This window comes from Lynx canadensis, chromosome B1, assembly GCF_007474595.2.
Source record: "Lynx canadensis isolate LIC74 chromosome B1, mLynCan4.pri.v2, whole genome shotgun sequence".
NCBI classification, from domain to species: Eukaryota; Metazoa; Chordata; class Mammalia; order Carnivora; family Felidae; genus Lynx; species Lynx canadensis.
In genome coordinates this window covers 102,857,899-102,876,764 of record NC_044306.2, presented here as the reverse complement: position 1 = coordinate 102,876,764, position 18,866 = coordinate 102,857,899, and the positions used below count along the sequence as shown (strand labels likewise).

General features: G+C 36.2%; 1 protein-coding gene across 1 annotated transcript in view; it reads right to left on the bottom strand.

Annotated features, from left to right (window-relative positions):
* Window positions 1–459: 459 nt before the first annotated feature.
* Window positions 460–18,866, bottom strand: part of TRPC3 (transient receptor potential cation channel subfamily C member 3) — a 55,733-nt gene continuing 37,326 nt past the window's right edge. Inside the window, 2 exon segments of the mRNA XM_030313134.1 lie at window positions 460–2,005; window positions 4,678–4,753. Coding sequence (XP_030168994.1) covers window positions 1,863–2,005; window positions 4,678–4,753 — 219 coding nt within the window. The 3' untranslated portion in view covers window positions 460–1,862.

Below are 18,866 nucleotides of genomic sequence, written 5' to 3'. Positions count from 1 at the left end.
TTGAAAAATGTTTAACACAAAATACCATTTGCAAAGCACAAAAGTTAATGAAATATTCTAAAATGGTAGCAAAAATGTATAAACTTCTTTTCTTTTCTTTTTTTTTTTATTTTTTTTAATGTTTATTTATTTTTGCGACAGAGAGAAACACAGCATGAGCAGGGAAGGGGCAGAGAGAGAGGGAGACACAGAATGTGAAGCAGGCTCCAGGCTCCGAGCTGTCAGCACAGAGCCCGACGCGGGGCTCGAACTCACGAACTGTGAGATCATGACCTGAGCCGAAGTCGGACGCTTAACCGACTAAGCCACCCAGGCGCCCCTATAAAGTTCTTTTCTTACATTAACTGTTTTAAATCCCCAAAAGTAGAAATTAAGAAATAATCTTTAAAGAGCTACCATTTAATGGTCATTTTGTTTTCATGTCTAGAAAACAAAAAATGTGTGATATTAATGAGTTTTAGCGTATAATGTATTTAATTGTTTTTTAGAACCTATGAAACTACCCTTAAGCTATGACAATTCGTATTCCTGTATGACTTGACAAAAACAGAGTGAAGAGAATCCAGATAGGCATAACTCCATGAGACAAAACCTAGCTGGTAAAAAAAAAAAAAATACTTTGTTTTATGGTCTGTGAAGAGATGAGGGAAATTACTGGCCTGTACCCCCATTCTTATTAAGGGGATGCATGAGGTGTTGTGGATATTACCAGTATTTAACTCACTTATAGAATAAAAATCAAATACAGATTCATCACCACCTATTTTGTATAGAAAGTGTAATTGAAATGCTTTGATAAGAAAAAGGATGTCAATCATTGTAAGCAATGATGGCAAGAGATGCCTCGAAGGGAAACGAAACATACCTGGTGAGGCTTGGATATGTGTTTCCAGGTAGACAGCCATTGCTTTTTCCTGGTTCTTCCCATAGACATACCCTCTAAAACTCAGAATGAAGCTAATGGGCAAGATAGAAGTCAGTCATTGATATCTTATTTAGCATTAAAGCATCAGAGGCAGAAATTAGAAGGTTATAACAAAATAGCAACCCTGCATATCCTCTAACTTTAAAAAACTCACCATGCCACTAAATAAATTCACGTTATTGAAAAACAACAAATGAAAATTTAAGACAGAAAGCAAAGAGTATATACTTTAGAAAAATCTTTAATGTGTTGTTTGGAACAATTCTATGAAACTTAAATATGTAATTATATTTTCTATTAACCCATTTCATTGTTAAATTCTTCATTTGGGGCTCAAAGGTTCTAGGATTATGAGTGATGCCAAAAATTCTAAGAAAATCTTACCAAGTCATAGCCAGTTATAAAATTTCATGTTTCTATTTTTTTAAAAAAATGTCTTCAGCATTTGGACAACGGAAGGAATGCTACATAGTGATGACCTTTTTATTTTTATTTGTATTTTGTTGGCAGTTCAGTTGGGTTCAACATTTATTGAGCACCTACTATGTACCAGGCACTGTACTAGATGCTGGAGACACAAGGATGAATAAGACATGGTCCCTGTCCCCAAGGAGCTTACGGTCTCTTGGAGGCAAACAGGTAGTGCAAAGACATAGAGTTTATTCTAAAGTGGATGAAAATGTCAGTAATGTAATAATACTGGGCCTTTAAATACAATGGCATGTCATTGTTTATAATGTCAAGGCAGACAATCAAAATGAAGACCATTTTCATGTGATAAAACAGTAAAATCATTAAGACCTAACTTTTAAAGATTCACATGATAAAGGCAGTTAAAACTAAAAATTTACACCACAGTTTTTCAAGTATTTCATACTTAGAAATATTATTGCCCACATTTGTGCTATAGTCAAAGCCATTATTCCAGGTTACTGAATCATTCACATCTCAGCATGCTAGGATTCAGTTTCTCACTGAGTTTATGAATCAGAACGGCTAATTCCTCAGTTGCTTGGCTCTTGTCCTCTAAAAGTTCATAACGAAGGCTGGAGATATCTTGTTTGATTTCTTTTAATTCACCTATAGTATTTGTATTAAAAAAAAAACATATCATGGGTAATTTGCTCTTTGGATTTAGAAAAGAACAAAGAATGAATTCATACAATATGAACACATTTGCTTCATAAAGTCCAAGGTACTTTTTTCAATTTTTTTTCCTTCAAGATATTTAAGAAATATTAATCTTTAAAAATATACTGATCTTTGACAAAAGCTATAAAAATAGTCCAGCTATGTTTTCAGTAGTAGAACTCAAAGTGTTGTTCTGGGGCTCAATCACCTCTTAACACAGGGTGATTTTTCTGTTAACTGATCTGCAATCGGGGTATCTCCATCCTGTCTATAGAGGGTCCCTTTGGTTCCCTCAGACCCATAAGGGTTGAAACCTATGTGGATTATCCCCCTTTGCTAGGATGGAAGAGAACCCTAGCAAAATGCAACTTAATTAAAGCTTAGTCAATCCATTTAACAGGCAAATACTCATATGAAACAACTAAATTTTATGTCAAGTTTGAGGAGTTGGGAAGAACGTAAAGTGATTATTAAGGAAGGCAGTGGTAATGAACTTGGAGCCAAGGAAGGGTTTGTAAGACACAGAGAACCAATGTATAAGGAAGTAACAAGCAACGGTGAAATTAAGTTTAGATGTGAAACCACTAGCAATGTGTACATACATAAGAAACTCCATAGGAGACTTTTGGCTATTAAAACACAACTATACCCATAATTAAGCTTGGCAGTATTTTGATCATATGTAGACTGCAATTAAAAACTGGATTCTCTTGCAAATGATTATCATGTAGATAAGCCATTGACGTCGAAAGGTGAACTTTGGGGCAGAAATTTATCTTGAATCTATAAGAAGTGATTCTTCAAATCATTGGTATTTCAACAGCTTTTTATAATAGAATCACATGTAAAACATACCTTTAATGATATTCCCTGCTACCTTTATCATGGTTTAAAGTATAATTTCTATGTTCTTATATATATGAAAGTCAGAACCTCTTTATCTTAAGGAATTCTATTTTTTAGGACTACACATAAAACATTTTCAGATTCATTTTGTTTAGACCAAAAAAAAAAGTGCTTCTTCCTTTCCCATTTGGCAATATGATCTAATTTGAAATCACAAGGCCAGTCTTTGGTGAAATAAGTAGATTTTCACTCCATTAAGTATTACATTTGGACTATAAACCCAGTGGATCCCCTTTTGCATGCCTACTGCCATATCCTCCTTCCTTGTTTTTGACTTATGGGGAAACTATACTTTTATTTTATTTTATTTTTTTGAGAGAGAGCGAGAGAGAGAGAAAGAACGAGAGACAGCAGGGGAGGGACAGAAGAAGAGGATGAGAGAGAACCTTAAGCAGATCTCATTCCCATCACAGAGCCCAAAGCAGGGCTCAATCTCACAACCATGGGACCATGACCAGAGCCAACATCAAGAGTTGGATACTTAACCAGCTGAGCCACTCAGGTGCCCCAGAAGACTATACATTAAGTGTTACATGTAGTCTGCCAATACAGCAAACACAAATTACTCAGCCTCTTCAGACTTCAGTCCCTTCATTTATTAATGAAGCTGTTAAACTGTATGATAGTTTAATTCGAACTTTGTTCAAAACTCCAAATTCTCACTAACTCATTTTCCTCTTTGGTGCAAGGACTTGGAAGATGCTCCTTGGTTTTAATGCTTTCAGCCATCCAATTCCCCAGATCACTTTGTTTTTGTACCCCTTCCCCCCAGGGAGGTTATTGCACAAATGATCAGATTTCCACTTTCTAGACTACAACCCCTTTCCAATCCTATCTCCCTGAGACAATTTCTAGGGCATCATGATTGGATTTTTGCTGATCCTCAATCACACATTCATAGACTTCTTTTCTACATACATGTATCATTGGACTGACTCAGATTTTCAAGGGATTCCTTGTGCTCATCAAGTAATGGCTTCAAAACCCATCACCAGTTTTATTTAGTTTAGCCCTTTCTCTCTTATCAGCACAGATAGAGATCATCTGCTGGCATCTCACTGGTGTTGTAAGCTACAGTTTCCATTTTTAAGGCAACTTATTTCTCCAAGTTTGATTTTTTTTTTTTCCAACTCTGGGCCTGTGCTTTGACCCACCTAGCCTTTGGTGAAACATTTTTATAATCCAGACAGATGCCCTGCCTAGGATATATGTGGAAAAATAGGCACCATTAAGGAAGGAGCCAAGAAGAAAAGTGAAAGGCAAAAGAGAAACACTAGATGAGAGCAAGATTTGTGTATAACAAAGCAAAGATTTTCCTGAAGAAATGTGGATTCTATTTGAGCCAAGCAGTCAATTATTTTATTGGAAAATAAATATTATTTTATTGGAAAAAGGTTAACACTCATGTGCACTCACTGAAAACAGAACTGAAACTACTGACTACCTTATATAATAGGGATTTAAAAGCTTCCAGAAAGATGACAGGTTTTACATTCTAAGAATCAGGGCATTCCGAGAAGAGATAAATGGTCTCTGAATGACATTTTAAATACCCATTCCTTTAAAAAGATAATTTTAGAAATTAACATAAGATTCTCCTGTCAATCTTGGCACTATTACCTGAGATTGGATTTTTAAAGTATCCTTCAATAACAAGTTTCCCAAGTTCATCAAGTTAGTTGCAAAAGAATGTTTCTCAAGTTGAAGATGCTTACCTTCATTAACTTCATCATTTTCCTTGTCCACTTGTGCTTTCAGAACATATCGCTTTATAAGTCTTTTCATTATCTGCTGTTGATCAAAAAGAAATGATTATATCACCAATGATACATATAAGTAACCCAGATCCTATTCTCCAAAGAGTCGCACATTACCTGTAAAGCAAACACAACTTAGGAGAGAGAGATTTTATATAACTATTTACAGAAGATTCACCCAGATTCCACAACTTAATGGTTTTTCACCTTCTACTGAGACTTACTGCATAATCCACAAACATTCTCCCATATCCCTAGGAATGGAAGATCCTATATAAAAAAATGTTAAGTTGGAAGATTTCAATTCATGGTTTCTCTTTCAACTGATGATTTCTCTTTAAGATGTGCTGATACTATGTTATTACCTATACTACCTTATTTTCTCACTGTCAAATATATGTTCGACAGAGAAAAATTGGAAAATACAGAAAAGAACAAAAGAAATAAACAAAAATCATCAATTGTTCTACTATCCAAAGATAATCACTGTTGTTATTTTGGTGTATGTCTCTTTAAATTCTGTATACATACTAATTACCACATGTATATTTTATATTTTCTAAATACCATATATTCTGTTATATTGTGTGCTTTCCTCTCATAGCAATATATATTTTGAGTATATTTCAATCTAAAGAAATTCTCTTACAGGATAATTGTTTACCCATAATAAGAAAATAAAATTGGAGCCCTACTTCATACCATGTACACAAAAATTAATTCCAGATGCATCTTAAATGTGAAAGACAAAGCTTTTAAATCCTTTAAAATAAAGCATAAGAAAAAATATTTATAAATTCAGCGTAGATCTGGGTGTTTTTAAAACAAGATTTAAAAATTCCAAGTATAATAGAAGAGACTGATAAATTCAACTTTATTAAAATTAAAACTTCATTAAAAGTTCTGTTTATAAAGATACTATAAGAAAAGTAAAAAAGAAAGTCACAAGTTGAAAGAAAATATTGGCAATACCTATAACTGATAAAGAATTAAATTTGGATCTAAAATATGTGACTTTGAGTAAGAAAAACTCAACCCAATAGAAAAAAGAGCAAAGACAAACAGACATTGCACAGAAATGGAAACAAGAATGGTCAGTAGGCCTATAAAACAATTTCAAATTCTTTTCTTGGGGAAATACAAATTACAATTAAAAGGAGACACAATTACACATCTGCACAGGGAAAAGATTAATACATCTCATAATGCCAAATGTTGGAAAGAATATGCATCAATGGGGACTTTTACACTTTACTGGCATGAGTATGGATAAACCATTTGGAAAAGCAATTTGGCATTATCTTTTAAAGCTGAATACTCACATACCCTTTCACCCAGAAAGTCCACTCTTTGATACAGAGCCTGGAAAAACTTTACACATGTGGACCAAGAGACATAAACAAAAATGTTTATAGCAATCTTGTCCAAAATAGCAAATAAAAGTCTGGAAACAGTCTAAACAAACATCAACAGGAGAATAGACAAATGGTGGTATGTTACACAATGTAATGTCATTGTGTTCACTAACGAAATTAAATAATGAAATTAGCCATAGCCACACACAGCAGTATGGATGAATCTTAGAAGCATAAATGTTGAATGAAAAATTCAATTTGCAGACTTCACAAAGTATGAAACTATTCTTAAAAAGCTCAAGAACAAGTATATCTATATAATGCTTGGTAGGAATATTTGCATTATGTAGCAAGTCTATATTTGAAAAGAAAACAAAAGCAAGAGGCTGAGAAACCCAAACTTCAAGTTAGTGATTACCTCTTAGGTGGAGGCAAGGGGTGGGCCAGAGAGAAGCAACGAAGTAGAGGCCATGGATAGATAATGTTATCATTCTTAGGCAGGTGGTAGTTTTCATAGGTGTACATGTAATTTTAACTTATTATGTGTTATACACATTCTTGTGCATATATCAAATATCACATTAAAAAATAAAGAAAAGAGGGGGAAGGCCTGAACTGAAATGAAAATATAGTAGGAATAGAAAATCTGTCTTAATTTTTAGGAAGTGGAAATTACGAACCTAAGTGACCCATTAGATGCCAAGCTCAAGAAAAGGATAAATCTAGGAATATTCACAATGTCTGTCTCAAAGAACAACAGATCGAGAGAGAGCCTATGTTATTGAAAAGGAAAAATCCATTTTACCAATCACAGTAAAATATAAAAACTATTGAAATCTGTGAAGGTAGACTTTAGGGCAGACTCACAGCCACGTGGATCTTGGCCTGGATTTGCTCATTCCTTCACCAAACATTTATTGAGAGCCAACTCTGTGCCAGGTACTGTACTAAATGCTAGGCATGCAATAGTGAACACAACTCCTACCAATAAAGTTTCAATGGAACAATTCACTATGACGGGTGAACATATCAGGGATCTAATTTAGTTTAGGGGACAGCAGAGTTGATTCCTATAAAAAGAAAATACAAAGAAATGTGTATCAGTTAAAAGCAGCTTGAAAGGTGGTAATACAAATCAGCGGGAAAGAAAAGACTATTCAACAAATAGTATTGAGACAAGAACTATCCTTATGGGAAAATTAAAATTAGATCTCTACACCTCATACACCATAAACAAAAAAGTTTTTAAAGAGTCAAATAGACAAAAGATCTAAATGTGAAAAGCAAAATTTTGAAAAGAATAGGGAAACAGTTATTGAAAAAGCTAAAGGAAGGGCATCTGGGTGTCTCAGTTGGTTGAGTATCTGACTCTTGATTTCAGCTCAGGACATGATCTCATGGTTCGTGGGTTCAAGCCCCATGTAGGGCTCTGCACTGACAGTGCGGTGCCTGCTTGGGATTCTCTCTATCCCTCTCTCTCTCTGCCCTTCCCCTCTTATGCTCTCTCTCTTGAAATAAGTAAATAAACTTAAAATAAAAAGGAAAAAGCTAAAAGAAAGGATGAGCTATAAGGAAAAGATTAATAAATCTGACTATATTAAGACATTTAAAAACTTTATGCAAGAAAATACCAATGAAATGCAACCTTATGTCAAATGGTATTTTTCCGGTTGTCCTGGAATTGTTGATAAATCCAAAACTGATGAGAAGGGATACTAAGTACTCCATGGTCTAAGACCAAGCTGTCACTAGCAATTGGGACCAGCCACCTCCCATTAAGACTTACTGAGAATTGCTAGACCAGTACTTACCACCAGCTTCCTTCTCACCCCACACAAGTAAGAGGACAGAGACATGGGAGGGATCATGGACTTCTGGAGAGGTTATTCTTTTTCCTGGGTGGAAGGGAGGTGGTACACTTCCACTTCCCAAAGCTAAGGAGGGGGGTGGAAAGCCAAGGCAATCACTCATAAAGATTAGAGTTGCCTAAACAAAAGGCCTGGTATCTTGCTTCCAATTAAATGTCTATTCTGGCAAACTTGCTGACCTGCTCCTGGCAATTAAGTCAGGGGGAAAAAAGAACTGAGATGAGAGAGGAACAGCCTTTGGGTCAACCTGTATTCTCATTATTTGGCAAAAGGATAAATCTCCACTATATTGGGTGGAAGGCAAGAAGACATCTCAGTGGGAAAGGATTCAATAAATGGGGCTAGGATGATGCTCTATCCTTTTGGAAAAGGTGAAAATTAGATGTGAACCTTAAATCAGAGTCAGATCTCTGCTTCAGGAGCTGTGCAAAAGGAAAGTAGCTTACATGGCCTTTTCAAACCCTCTAAACATGCCCCCAACCCAGTTAGAGAGAGGCAGCACATGGGTGTCTGCCACAGTCAGGATGTTAAAACTTGGTCAACATTAGAGCAGTAGTGACCAACAAGAAAGAAACTTCACCACAGTGAACTCAAATGAAAAGATGCCTGCCCTCTGGCTTCTTCTTCCCATTCCACATAGCAGAGGATTACTACCTTGATGAGCTAGGCAGGGGGAGATATGTACAAAGTAGACCACAGCCTTTCTCCACTAGAGACATGGAAACACTTAGCTTATGCTAAAAAAAAATAAGAAGAAGAGCTTTAGATTTGATTTGAAGATTTATACATCAAAATAAACTTAACTGTCTCTTTAATTACAAAAATGAGACTTTCTAATAACCAAGTCACTGGAATGTTCTGGAATCTTGACCAGAATGTTGTAAAGGGATCCTCCATTCAATGGAAAAGAAGAGTTCAAATAGGACAGTTAGTGGAAAATTATTGAAAACAAAGTCATTTTATATGGGTTAAGACTCCTTAATGAACCCATTACACAAAGTTAAAGACAAACCAAAAAGTGAGAGAAAGTTGTTGGCAAAACACATCAACAAAGAATCAGTAAGGAGAATATTACAGAATTTTGACAAGTCAGTAAGACAAATGGCAAAGTAGAATTAGGCAAGGAATTCAAATTCACAAAAAGGAAATCTGAATGACCAACAAACATAGGAAAAGATGTTCAATCTCACTAGTACTCAGAGAAGAGTGAATTAATAAATTCACACCTATGAGTTTAGCAAACACTTTTTCTCTTGAAAAAAATTCAAATCTAAAGAAAAGTTGAAAGTAAAATGAATTCACATATACCCTTCACCTAGATTCACCAATGTTAGAAATTTGCTACATTGCTTAATCTCACTCTCTGTATTATTATATTGCTAAAGCATTTGAAAATAATTCTGAGACATCGTGTCCCTTTATCCCTAAATACATCGACGAGTATTCCCAAAGAACAAGAATATTCTCTTATATAACCATGCTACAATGATCAAACTTCAAAAAAATTAACAAGGGAGCAAAAACCATTTAATACATAATCCAGACTTTGTTTCATTTTCCCAACTGAGGAACAACACTGTTTTTAGATGTTATGTATCTTTAGTCTTCTTTAATATGTAATAGTTCCTTGTCCTTTGTTTTTCATGATGCTAACATTTTTGAAGATGTACAGGGCAGCTATTTTTAGTAGGCAAAATTTTGAAAATCTGTTAATATCAAGTCCTTCTGAGAACAATGAGAAACTCTCATACCCTGTTGCTGGAAATATAAACTGATAGAACTATTCTCAGGTATATAATCCATAAAAAACACAAATGCATAAAAGGAGACATTTACTAAGATGTTCACTACAGCATTATTTATAATACTCAAAAATGGGAAAATAAGCTAAATATCATACAATGGATTATACTGTAGCAGTGAGAATAGAAAACAAGATATACACATATTAACATAGATCATTCTCAAAAGCATAAAGTGGAAAAAAAGCAGAATATGTAGTATATTATTAATTTATGTATATTTCAAAAACACATAAAACCAGTCCATAAGGTATGAGTGTACTCATGTAAGTAATAAATATATAGAAGAAAACATGGCAAGAACTTGCATGAACTTCAATATAGTGAAGATAGCTGGGGAGAGATAAAGGCTATTGTAATAGAGTAGGTAGGGGAATTTTGTTGTATCAAAAAATCCTTACAAAAAAGGTCCAAAAGAATACTGTAAAATGTTAACATTTATTAAATCAAGATGGTAGTGGCACAGATGTCTAACAGGATATTTGTGGTACCATTCTGTGTTAGAAACAGTTCATAATTAAATTCAAAATCTAATAAAATCAAAACTACTAAAGGGATTCTGGTTGGCTCAGCTGGTTGAGCATCCTACTATTGATTTCATCTCAGGCCATGATCTCATGCTTGTGGATTGAGCACTGCGGCAGGCTCTCCATGCTGGGCATGGAGTCTGCTTGGGATTCTCTCTCTCTCTCTTTCTCTGTCCCTCCCCTGTTCTATCAAAACAACAACAACAACAAAAAAACAAAAACAAAAAAAACCCCAAGAAACAAAAAACCAAAAACAAAACAAAAAAACAAAACAAAACAAAAAAAAAAAAACAAACCCAACACATACAACTACTAAAATGTTCTCTGAGTAGGTTTTTGTTTGTGTTTGTGTTTTTTTTCTTTTAGAGAGAGAGAGGGCACAAGTGAGTGAGGGTGGAGAGAGAGTGGGAGAGAGAGAGAATCCCACAAGGGAAGACAGAGAGAGAGAGAGAGAGAGGAGAGAGAGAGAAGTAGGACTCGTGCTCACCTGAAGTGGGGCTCAAGCTAAACCGGTGGGGGACTCAAACTCATGAGCTATGAGATCATGACCTGAGCCGAAGTCAGATGTTTCACCGCCTGAGCCACCCAGGCATCCCCTAAGTAGAGGTGCCTATCAAATTGATGTGCCTCACCAGCCTGGGCATTCATTCCATCTTCAGCAGCAACAGCCCTTAATTATAATAAATAAACAAATATCTTTCACTTCTACAAAGCTGTAAAAACTTTAGTTAATATAAATAGAGAATAATTCAGAGCTTATAAGGGTCTTGTTTAGAACCATTCAGGAATGTGTTATTTAGAAATCTTACCTCCACAAAAAATAAGATTGCTTAAAGGGAGACAGAATGGGTTCAGAATTTAAAAAAAATCTCTTAATGTGAACACATGTCTTTAATAGCTGAGTGAACTTAAGGTACTTAACAACCTCTCTAAGCTTCCAGTTACTCATATAAAATATGGGAGGGGGTAATAAAACTTATAGGTTGTACAGATTAAACAATAAAATGCATCTAAAAGTAGAATTTCTGCTTAGAAATGTTAGTTCTTGCTAGTATTATTTATAAAGATAAAATTTGAAGACTAAAATATTGCTACCCACATTCTCTAGTATAATAACCTATAAAATATTTAATGTTATCCAAAACTATGCTTAGAAAAAGTCTATGACTTCAGCTCAGGCCATGATCTCATGATTCCTGAGTTCAGGTCCTGCATTGGGCTCTGTGCTGACAGCTTGGAGCCTAGAGCCTGCTTCAGATTCTTTGTCTGCCTCTCCCACTTGTGCGTGCGGTCTCTCTCTCTCTCTCTCTCAAAAACAAACATTTAAAAAAAATAAAAGAAAAAATCTATGAAAATTTATATTTACTTCCAGAAAGGAAGAGGAAAGTACAATATTTTAAAAATTAAAATGAGTTCAGCTTCCCTAGAAACACCATGTACAAAGTTACTCAGATTACACTCCCCATTGAAGGGAAAATAGGTAGATATATTACTAGGGAAAATTGTGGTTATAGGCTTAAATTTTTCCCCTCCAAAATCTGGTGTGTTTAAAGCTTTCCATTTATCCCACAAAAAAATTCATTTTTTTAAAATTTGCATCTTAATATTAATAACTTAAATATATATCTACCACTGTACTAAGTTTGAGCTTCTCTATAAGGCAAGAAGACACCTGATGTTGGATTGAAATTAGTTTCTCCACACATGACACTACCTGGTAATAGTTCATCCTTTAGTTCATATTGGAAAGATAATTCATGAATTCCAAAATGATGTGTAGTTCAGACAAGGGACAAAGGTTAGCTATTTCCATTCTTAGGTAGCTTGTCCAGTGAACCCAAGGCAGTACTGTGTAGCAGTTAAAAAAGTGGGTTGCAAGGGCAAATTGCCTGGATTTGAGTTGCTAACTACATTATTTACAAGCTGTGGAACCTCGGTGACTTAGTCTGCATAATGGAAATGTTAGAATCTACATGGTAAAAGAGATAATACAGGTAAATTACATAGTAGGTGCTCAATTAGTATAACTATTACGCTCTCATTATCATGTATATTTCTATAAGCAAATCTTGATTAACCAATATTAATAATGCTTAATAATACTTTGGCAAGGATCATAAAACTCATATGTGGCAAGTAAAATTACCATTGTAAATACTACCTTTAAATTTTCAACTGATTCCTTAATCAAAGCCAGTACCCAAAACAAAATTGACCATTAACAAACTCATTATTTTCCCCTCTTGGTCAAGTTACTAACTAATGGAATAGAAGTCCACAGTCCACAAACCTCCAGGAATTATCCAAATTTCTTGGTATGATCCTGTGAATTACTCCTTAAGGTAGACATTGTGACTTTTGTAGAGTAGATCACAGATTTTCTCTATCCAGGGTGTTGAAAGCCTAGATGGTAGTTACCTTAAAAATTATCTCTTGCAAACAAATCTCAGTTCATTTTTTAAACCTTCATTAAGACTGGGAGAAGGACTGAAATGTGGGTAGTTGGATATATGGGTATGTCCCTCACTCCCAAAAGGCATCAAACCTTTTCTTTTCAGTTGCTTATTTTTCACTAATTCAAATTCAACTAACACCTGTGAAGAACTCCTTCAGGTACTTTTACATTCATTTTCTCATTTAATCCTACAGAGAAGCCAAATTTGACTGTCCATGAGTATTCCATAATATGAATATTAGAAATCTATAAAGTATGACTGTAAGGTAAGACTAATATGAACAAATACAAAGAACTCAGAAGAAGAGAGTAGAATTTGAGAGAGGAAAGGGACCTTGGAAGTCATGTGTTTTTCATATTTTCATACCACTCATTGTGAGACATCCTGATCCATCACCATTGCACAGCCTCTGAATAAACATCTGTGATTCAGAGCCTGTTACTCTTTCCAGACAGCTGGTTTAATCTATTTTTAGACAACTGTAGCAGTTAAAAAATAATTCTGTTGTATTGCATCAAATCTGCTTCCTTATACCTTCTAACCACTAGTCAAAGTTCTGTTCTTTAGAGAAATAGAGACTAGAATTGCTTCTACTTGATGGGTTTTTAAATATTCCCCTTCTATGGGTTTCCCAAGGTTCTTATACCATTTTATTTACATTTCACCTATGCCACATTTCACAGGGTTGTGTGAATGTTCATCTATTTTTCTTTCTTTCCCACCTCAATCTTGAAATTTCACTCCAGGGGAGAGATCCTTGAAGGCATGGACTGTATCTTTGTATCCTTGTTACCAAGGACCATGCATAATAGTGGGAGTCTGTAATGTGCCATCAACCTCATTATGAATGAAGCTTAATGTGAATGTCTCATATTACCTCCTTTAGAGGAAAATGCCATGTGCCTCCAGTAAAACCAAGCCACCTATGGTAGCCTTAGTGGTTCGGACTAGGGACCATCATGTGGGCCAAAGACAGTATAACACTACATTGGTGAAAGGAGTTCCCAAGCTGAAGAAGGTAGTTAAAGCAGAGCTGCTACAAGAGACACCAGAGAGAATAGGACCCAAGAACCTACAACCTTGTGTCTGTGGAGTCTTAGAAAAAATTCCCATTTCTTATAGTCACTTTAGCATATCCATGTACCTTTAACTTGAACTTTTCATGAGCAGAATTCAATCACAGCTATCCCTCCAAGTCCTTATGTTCTCCAGAAAAAATCATCTCTAGTTTTGTAACATAACAAAAAAATATTTACACACATAACAAAAATGACCTCAGCACACTATTAACAATTAATGTTAATATAAATAACACTGTAATTGATCAAAGTATTTTTGAAACTCTTCCTCTGTTATACTTTGAGGCAAACTTGAGTCTCTCTACTTTTGAAGTAATTGTTTTAGAGAGGAAACACTCATTTGGATGTAAAACACATAAGGTGCAGCTGCCAACAGCCATGTGTTTTTTTGAAGATGGATAGGACTATTTTTGAAAAAAAAGTAGTCATATGGCACTGAGTCTTATTAATGAGGTGAATAATTATCTGATTTTAATAATGAAAATGAAGCAATTTTTGTATCTTATAAACTTATTATAAAAGTAATTCTTTAGTGATATTCCAAAAATGTTCTGAATTGTGGTAGCACCATTAGAATTAGAGTATCCCAAAAGGTCACCACTTTGAAGAAAATAATCCCCATTTAGCAGATTAAGATCTGGGATTTCTTTAAGTAAGTCATATATTATAATTACACTGCATGAAACAAGAATTCATTAAACTAAAACCAATTGTTATCACTCATGGAATCCATAGTAAAGAGATTTTATCTAAATATAATCAAGGCATTTATATGAAGTTTGATTCATCTGTGAAGTTTGATAGCTGATTTAAACCTTTTTTCTCAGAGTTTGTTTTTATACTATCAATTTTGGAGCACCACAGAGTATCATGCTACAGACAGGGAATTCTTCTCCTTATAAAATATGAAATGTACGGCATTCTGGAGCCTCTAGGCAGCGTAGCAAAGATCACCTCATATAGAAGCAGAACAGTTTTCAGACACAAGAAGATTGAATTTGACAATAAATTTGGGAATTTCCCCCACTTCTTCTAAATCATTCAAAAGCAACAAGGAGAATAAGAAACAAACACAAACTCCTGTGATGCATCCATACTCTTCTTTAGAAATGTCATATGAAAAATCAAATGAGGGTGTGAGGAAATGCCAAAGGCAGACATTCATGGCTGAGAACTTCCCTTGACCTTTTGACACAAAATCTAGAGAAGTTTGGAATAGAAGAGTGAAGGAGAAATTATAAAGGAAATCCATATTTGCTAGATGTATTTCGTGAGGTGGAGAGGGAAAGTCTGCCTTGCAACTGACTAGTCTTGTATTGCTATTTTCTGTTAGGGAAACATAAAGAAAAAATGAACTCACAAAAACAATCCTGTGCCCATAGGAAAATTCTATTAGCTGCGAAGGAGGATCTGGAATTCTCTAACACCACTCCAACCTCCTGAAAGCTGCCGATCCAAGAACTTACTTCATTTAAAGCTGAGTAATAGATTGGGAGTTAAGACGGCAGATACTAGGAGGACTCTATGCTAGCCTCATCCCTTGAACACAGCTAGATAATATATGTCCAATTATTCGAACACCTAGGAAATCAATCTGAGGACTGAGAGAACAAACTCACAACTAGAAGGAGAAAAGAGGCCACATCGTGGAAGGTGGGAGGTGCAGAGACATGATTGGGGTAGAAAAGAATTGCTGGTGCTGTGGAGGGGAGGGAACCTGGATCAGGGAGACAGGAGAGAAAGAGAGAAAAAGAATAGGACACAGGGCAGTGCACAAGAAAAAATACTTCCCCAAAACCATTGGGGAAATGTAAACAGGGAAAATGAGAAAAGCTGATTATTGCAAGTTTTTACAAAGAGTGGAGCTCAAAGTCTGAAGTTTCAGAAATCTGCACCATAGCTGGGTGGAGCCTGGTGGGCATAGAGGGGCTCCTGTGCAGGAGAGAAGAGGACCGAGAGTGGACAGCATGGTCTGAGGATCCCCTGCATTACACTGGGAGAGACAGTTCCCCTTCTTGGAATGCATTTGGGAGAGGTGGCACTGCCTCTCAGAGGACAAAAGAGCGGTCAGGCACCAGTGAGCTGCCCCATTCACTAGCATACAAGCAAAGACTCCTGCTGAGGACAGCTAACATGGACACCAGCTTTTTGCTGCACTTTACCATAAACTCCAAGCCCCTGTGCCTTCGTGTAACAGCCCTTTGGGGACAAACTGTCGCCAGCCCCAGCGTGGCAAGACCCTCCTCGAGAGGATCAGCGGCATTTGGTCCCCAAAATTTGGAGTTTTGAAACCCAGCCAGTTGAGATAAAATACGGGAGTGGGAAGATGGCTCAGACACAGACAGGGTGAAGGCAAGGGATCTGAGGGATGCCTGGTACACACAAAAGGAAATTGTTCACTCTTCTGTGAGGGTTTCCTGAGAAGTGGCAGGCACAAACTCCCCTCTCTGGTGTCAAGAGAGCAGGTTGGTGCCATTTTTCTCCCCCACATCAGCCCAGACAGGCTACAGTGATCAGCACAGCACCCACAGTGGAGGTTTCAGCTGCTTACACCAATGCCCTCCCTCCTGCACTCTGTAGGTTCTTTTTTTTTACTAGAGCAAGTGTCCCTGAGATTCAGAGCAGTAGGGAGCCCCTCCCCCAGAAGATGAGCACAAATCTCCTGCGTGCACCAAGTCTACTGACCATACAGTGCTGCAATTTCAGCCCTAGGGCAAAGAGGATCTAGCCTCTTTTAACAAGAAGAGTAAAACACACCTAGTTAAAACGCACGACACAGTAGACAAGGCCCAAACAAGTCCCCACTACAGGCAAGGACAAACTCTACAGAGGACTGACCTGAGGGAAACAGCAGCCAAAACACAACAGCAGCATGCACACAGAATATATCAGAAATACTCCCTGAAGCACCAGGCCCTAGACAGCATATGACCTCTCCTTAATATAGCCATTACTTTCAGGAGTAGGAAACATAACAGGCTTTCCTAATGCACAGAAGACAGAGACCTAGAAAAAATGCCAAGACAGAGGAGTTCATCCCAAAAGAAAGAACAAGAAGAGATCACAGCCAGGGATCTATGCCTGTACCCGAATTTAAAACAACAATCATAAAGATACTAGGTTGGCTTGAGAAAAGCATAGAAGACACCAAGGAGTCCCTTACCACAGAAATCAAAGACTTAAAACTGATCAGGCTGAAATTAAAAATGCTAACTGAAATGCAAAACTGACTAGATATGATGACCACAAGGATGGAAGAATCAGAAGAACAAATAGGCTATACAGAAGATAAAATTATGGAAAATAATGACGCTGATAAGAAGGAAAAAATATTAGATTACAAATGTAGACTTAGGGAATTCATCAATTCCGTAAAGTTTAGTAACATCCATATCATAGGAGTCCCAGAAAAAGAGAGGGAAAAAGGAGAAGGTTTATTTGTGCAAATTAAACCTGAAAACTTCCCTAATCTGGGGAAGCAAACGGACATCCAAATCCAGGAGGCACAGAGAACTCCCATCAAAAATCAACAAAAGCAGGCCAATACCAAGACATATCATAGTAAAATGTGCCAAATAGATAAGGAAAGAATCTTGAAAGCAGAGAGGGAAAAGAAATCCCTAGCCTAGAAGGGATGACAAATAAGGTTAGCAGAAGATCTCTTCACAAAAACTTGGTAGGCCAGAAAGGAGCGGCATGATATATTCAATGTGCTGAATGGGGAAAATATACAGCCAAGAATACTTTATCCAGCAAGGTTGTCATTCAGAATAGGGAGATCAAGAGTTTCCCAGACAAACAATAACAAAAGAAGTTAGTGACCACTAAACCAGCCCTGCAAGAAATATTAAAGGGGGACTCTTTGAGTGGGAAAGAAAGGCCAAAATCAACAAAGACTAGAAAGGAACAAGAAAATCTCCAGAAACACCAACTTTACAGGTAATACAGTGGCACTAAATTCATATCTATCAATAATCATTCTGAATGTAAATGGACTAAATGCTCCAATCAAGAGACACAAGTTATTAGAATGATTAAAAGAAAAAAACCCAAGACCCATCTATATGCCACCTACAAGAGACTTATTTCAGACCTAAAGATACCTGCAGATTGAAAGTGAGGGGATAGAGAAACATTTATCATGCTAATGGATGTCAAACAAAAGCTGGAATAGCCATACTTATTTCAGACAGGCTAGATTTTAGACCAAAGACTGTAACACGAGATGAAGAAGGGCCCTAGGTCTAAATAAAGGGGTCCATCCAACAAGAAGATCTAACAATTATAAATACTTATGCCCTCAACTTGAAAGCACCCAAATATATAAATAATCACAAACATAAAGAAACTCATTAATAACAATACAATAACAGCAGGGGACTTAACACCCCACTTACAACAATGGACAGATCATCTTAAGTAGAAAATCAATAAGGAAACAATGGCTTTGAATGACACACTGCACTGGATGGACTTAGCAGATATATTCAGACATTTCATCCTAAAGCACAGAACACATTCAAGTGTACATGGGACATTCTCCAGAAAAGATAACGTACTGGGTCACAAATCAGCCCTCAACAAGTGCAAAAAGACCGAGATCCTACCATGCATGATTTTCAGACACAACACTATGAAACTTGAAGTCAACCACAAGAAAAAATTGGGGAAGACCACAAATACCTGGAGGTTAAAGAACATCCTACTAAAGAATGAATGGGTTAATCAGGAAATTAAAGAAGAAATAAAGAAATACATGGAAGCAAATGAAAATGAAAACACGATAGTTCAAACCTTTGGGATGTAGCAAAGGCAGTCATAAGAGGGAAGTGCATAGCAGTACAGGGCTACATCAAGAAGCAAGAAAAGTCTCAAATACACAATGAAACCTTACATCTAAAGTAACAAGAAAAGAAACAGCAAATAAAGCCTAAAGTCAGCAGAAGAAAGGAAATTATAAAAATGAGAGCAGAAAAAAATGATATAAAACAACAACAACAACCCAGTAAAACAGGATCTGGTTCTTTGAAAGCATTAACAGAATCAATAAACCCTTAGCC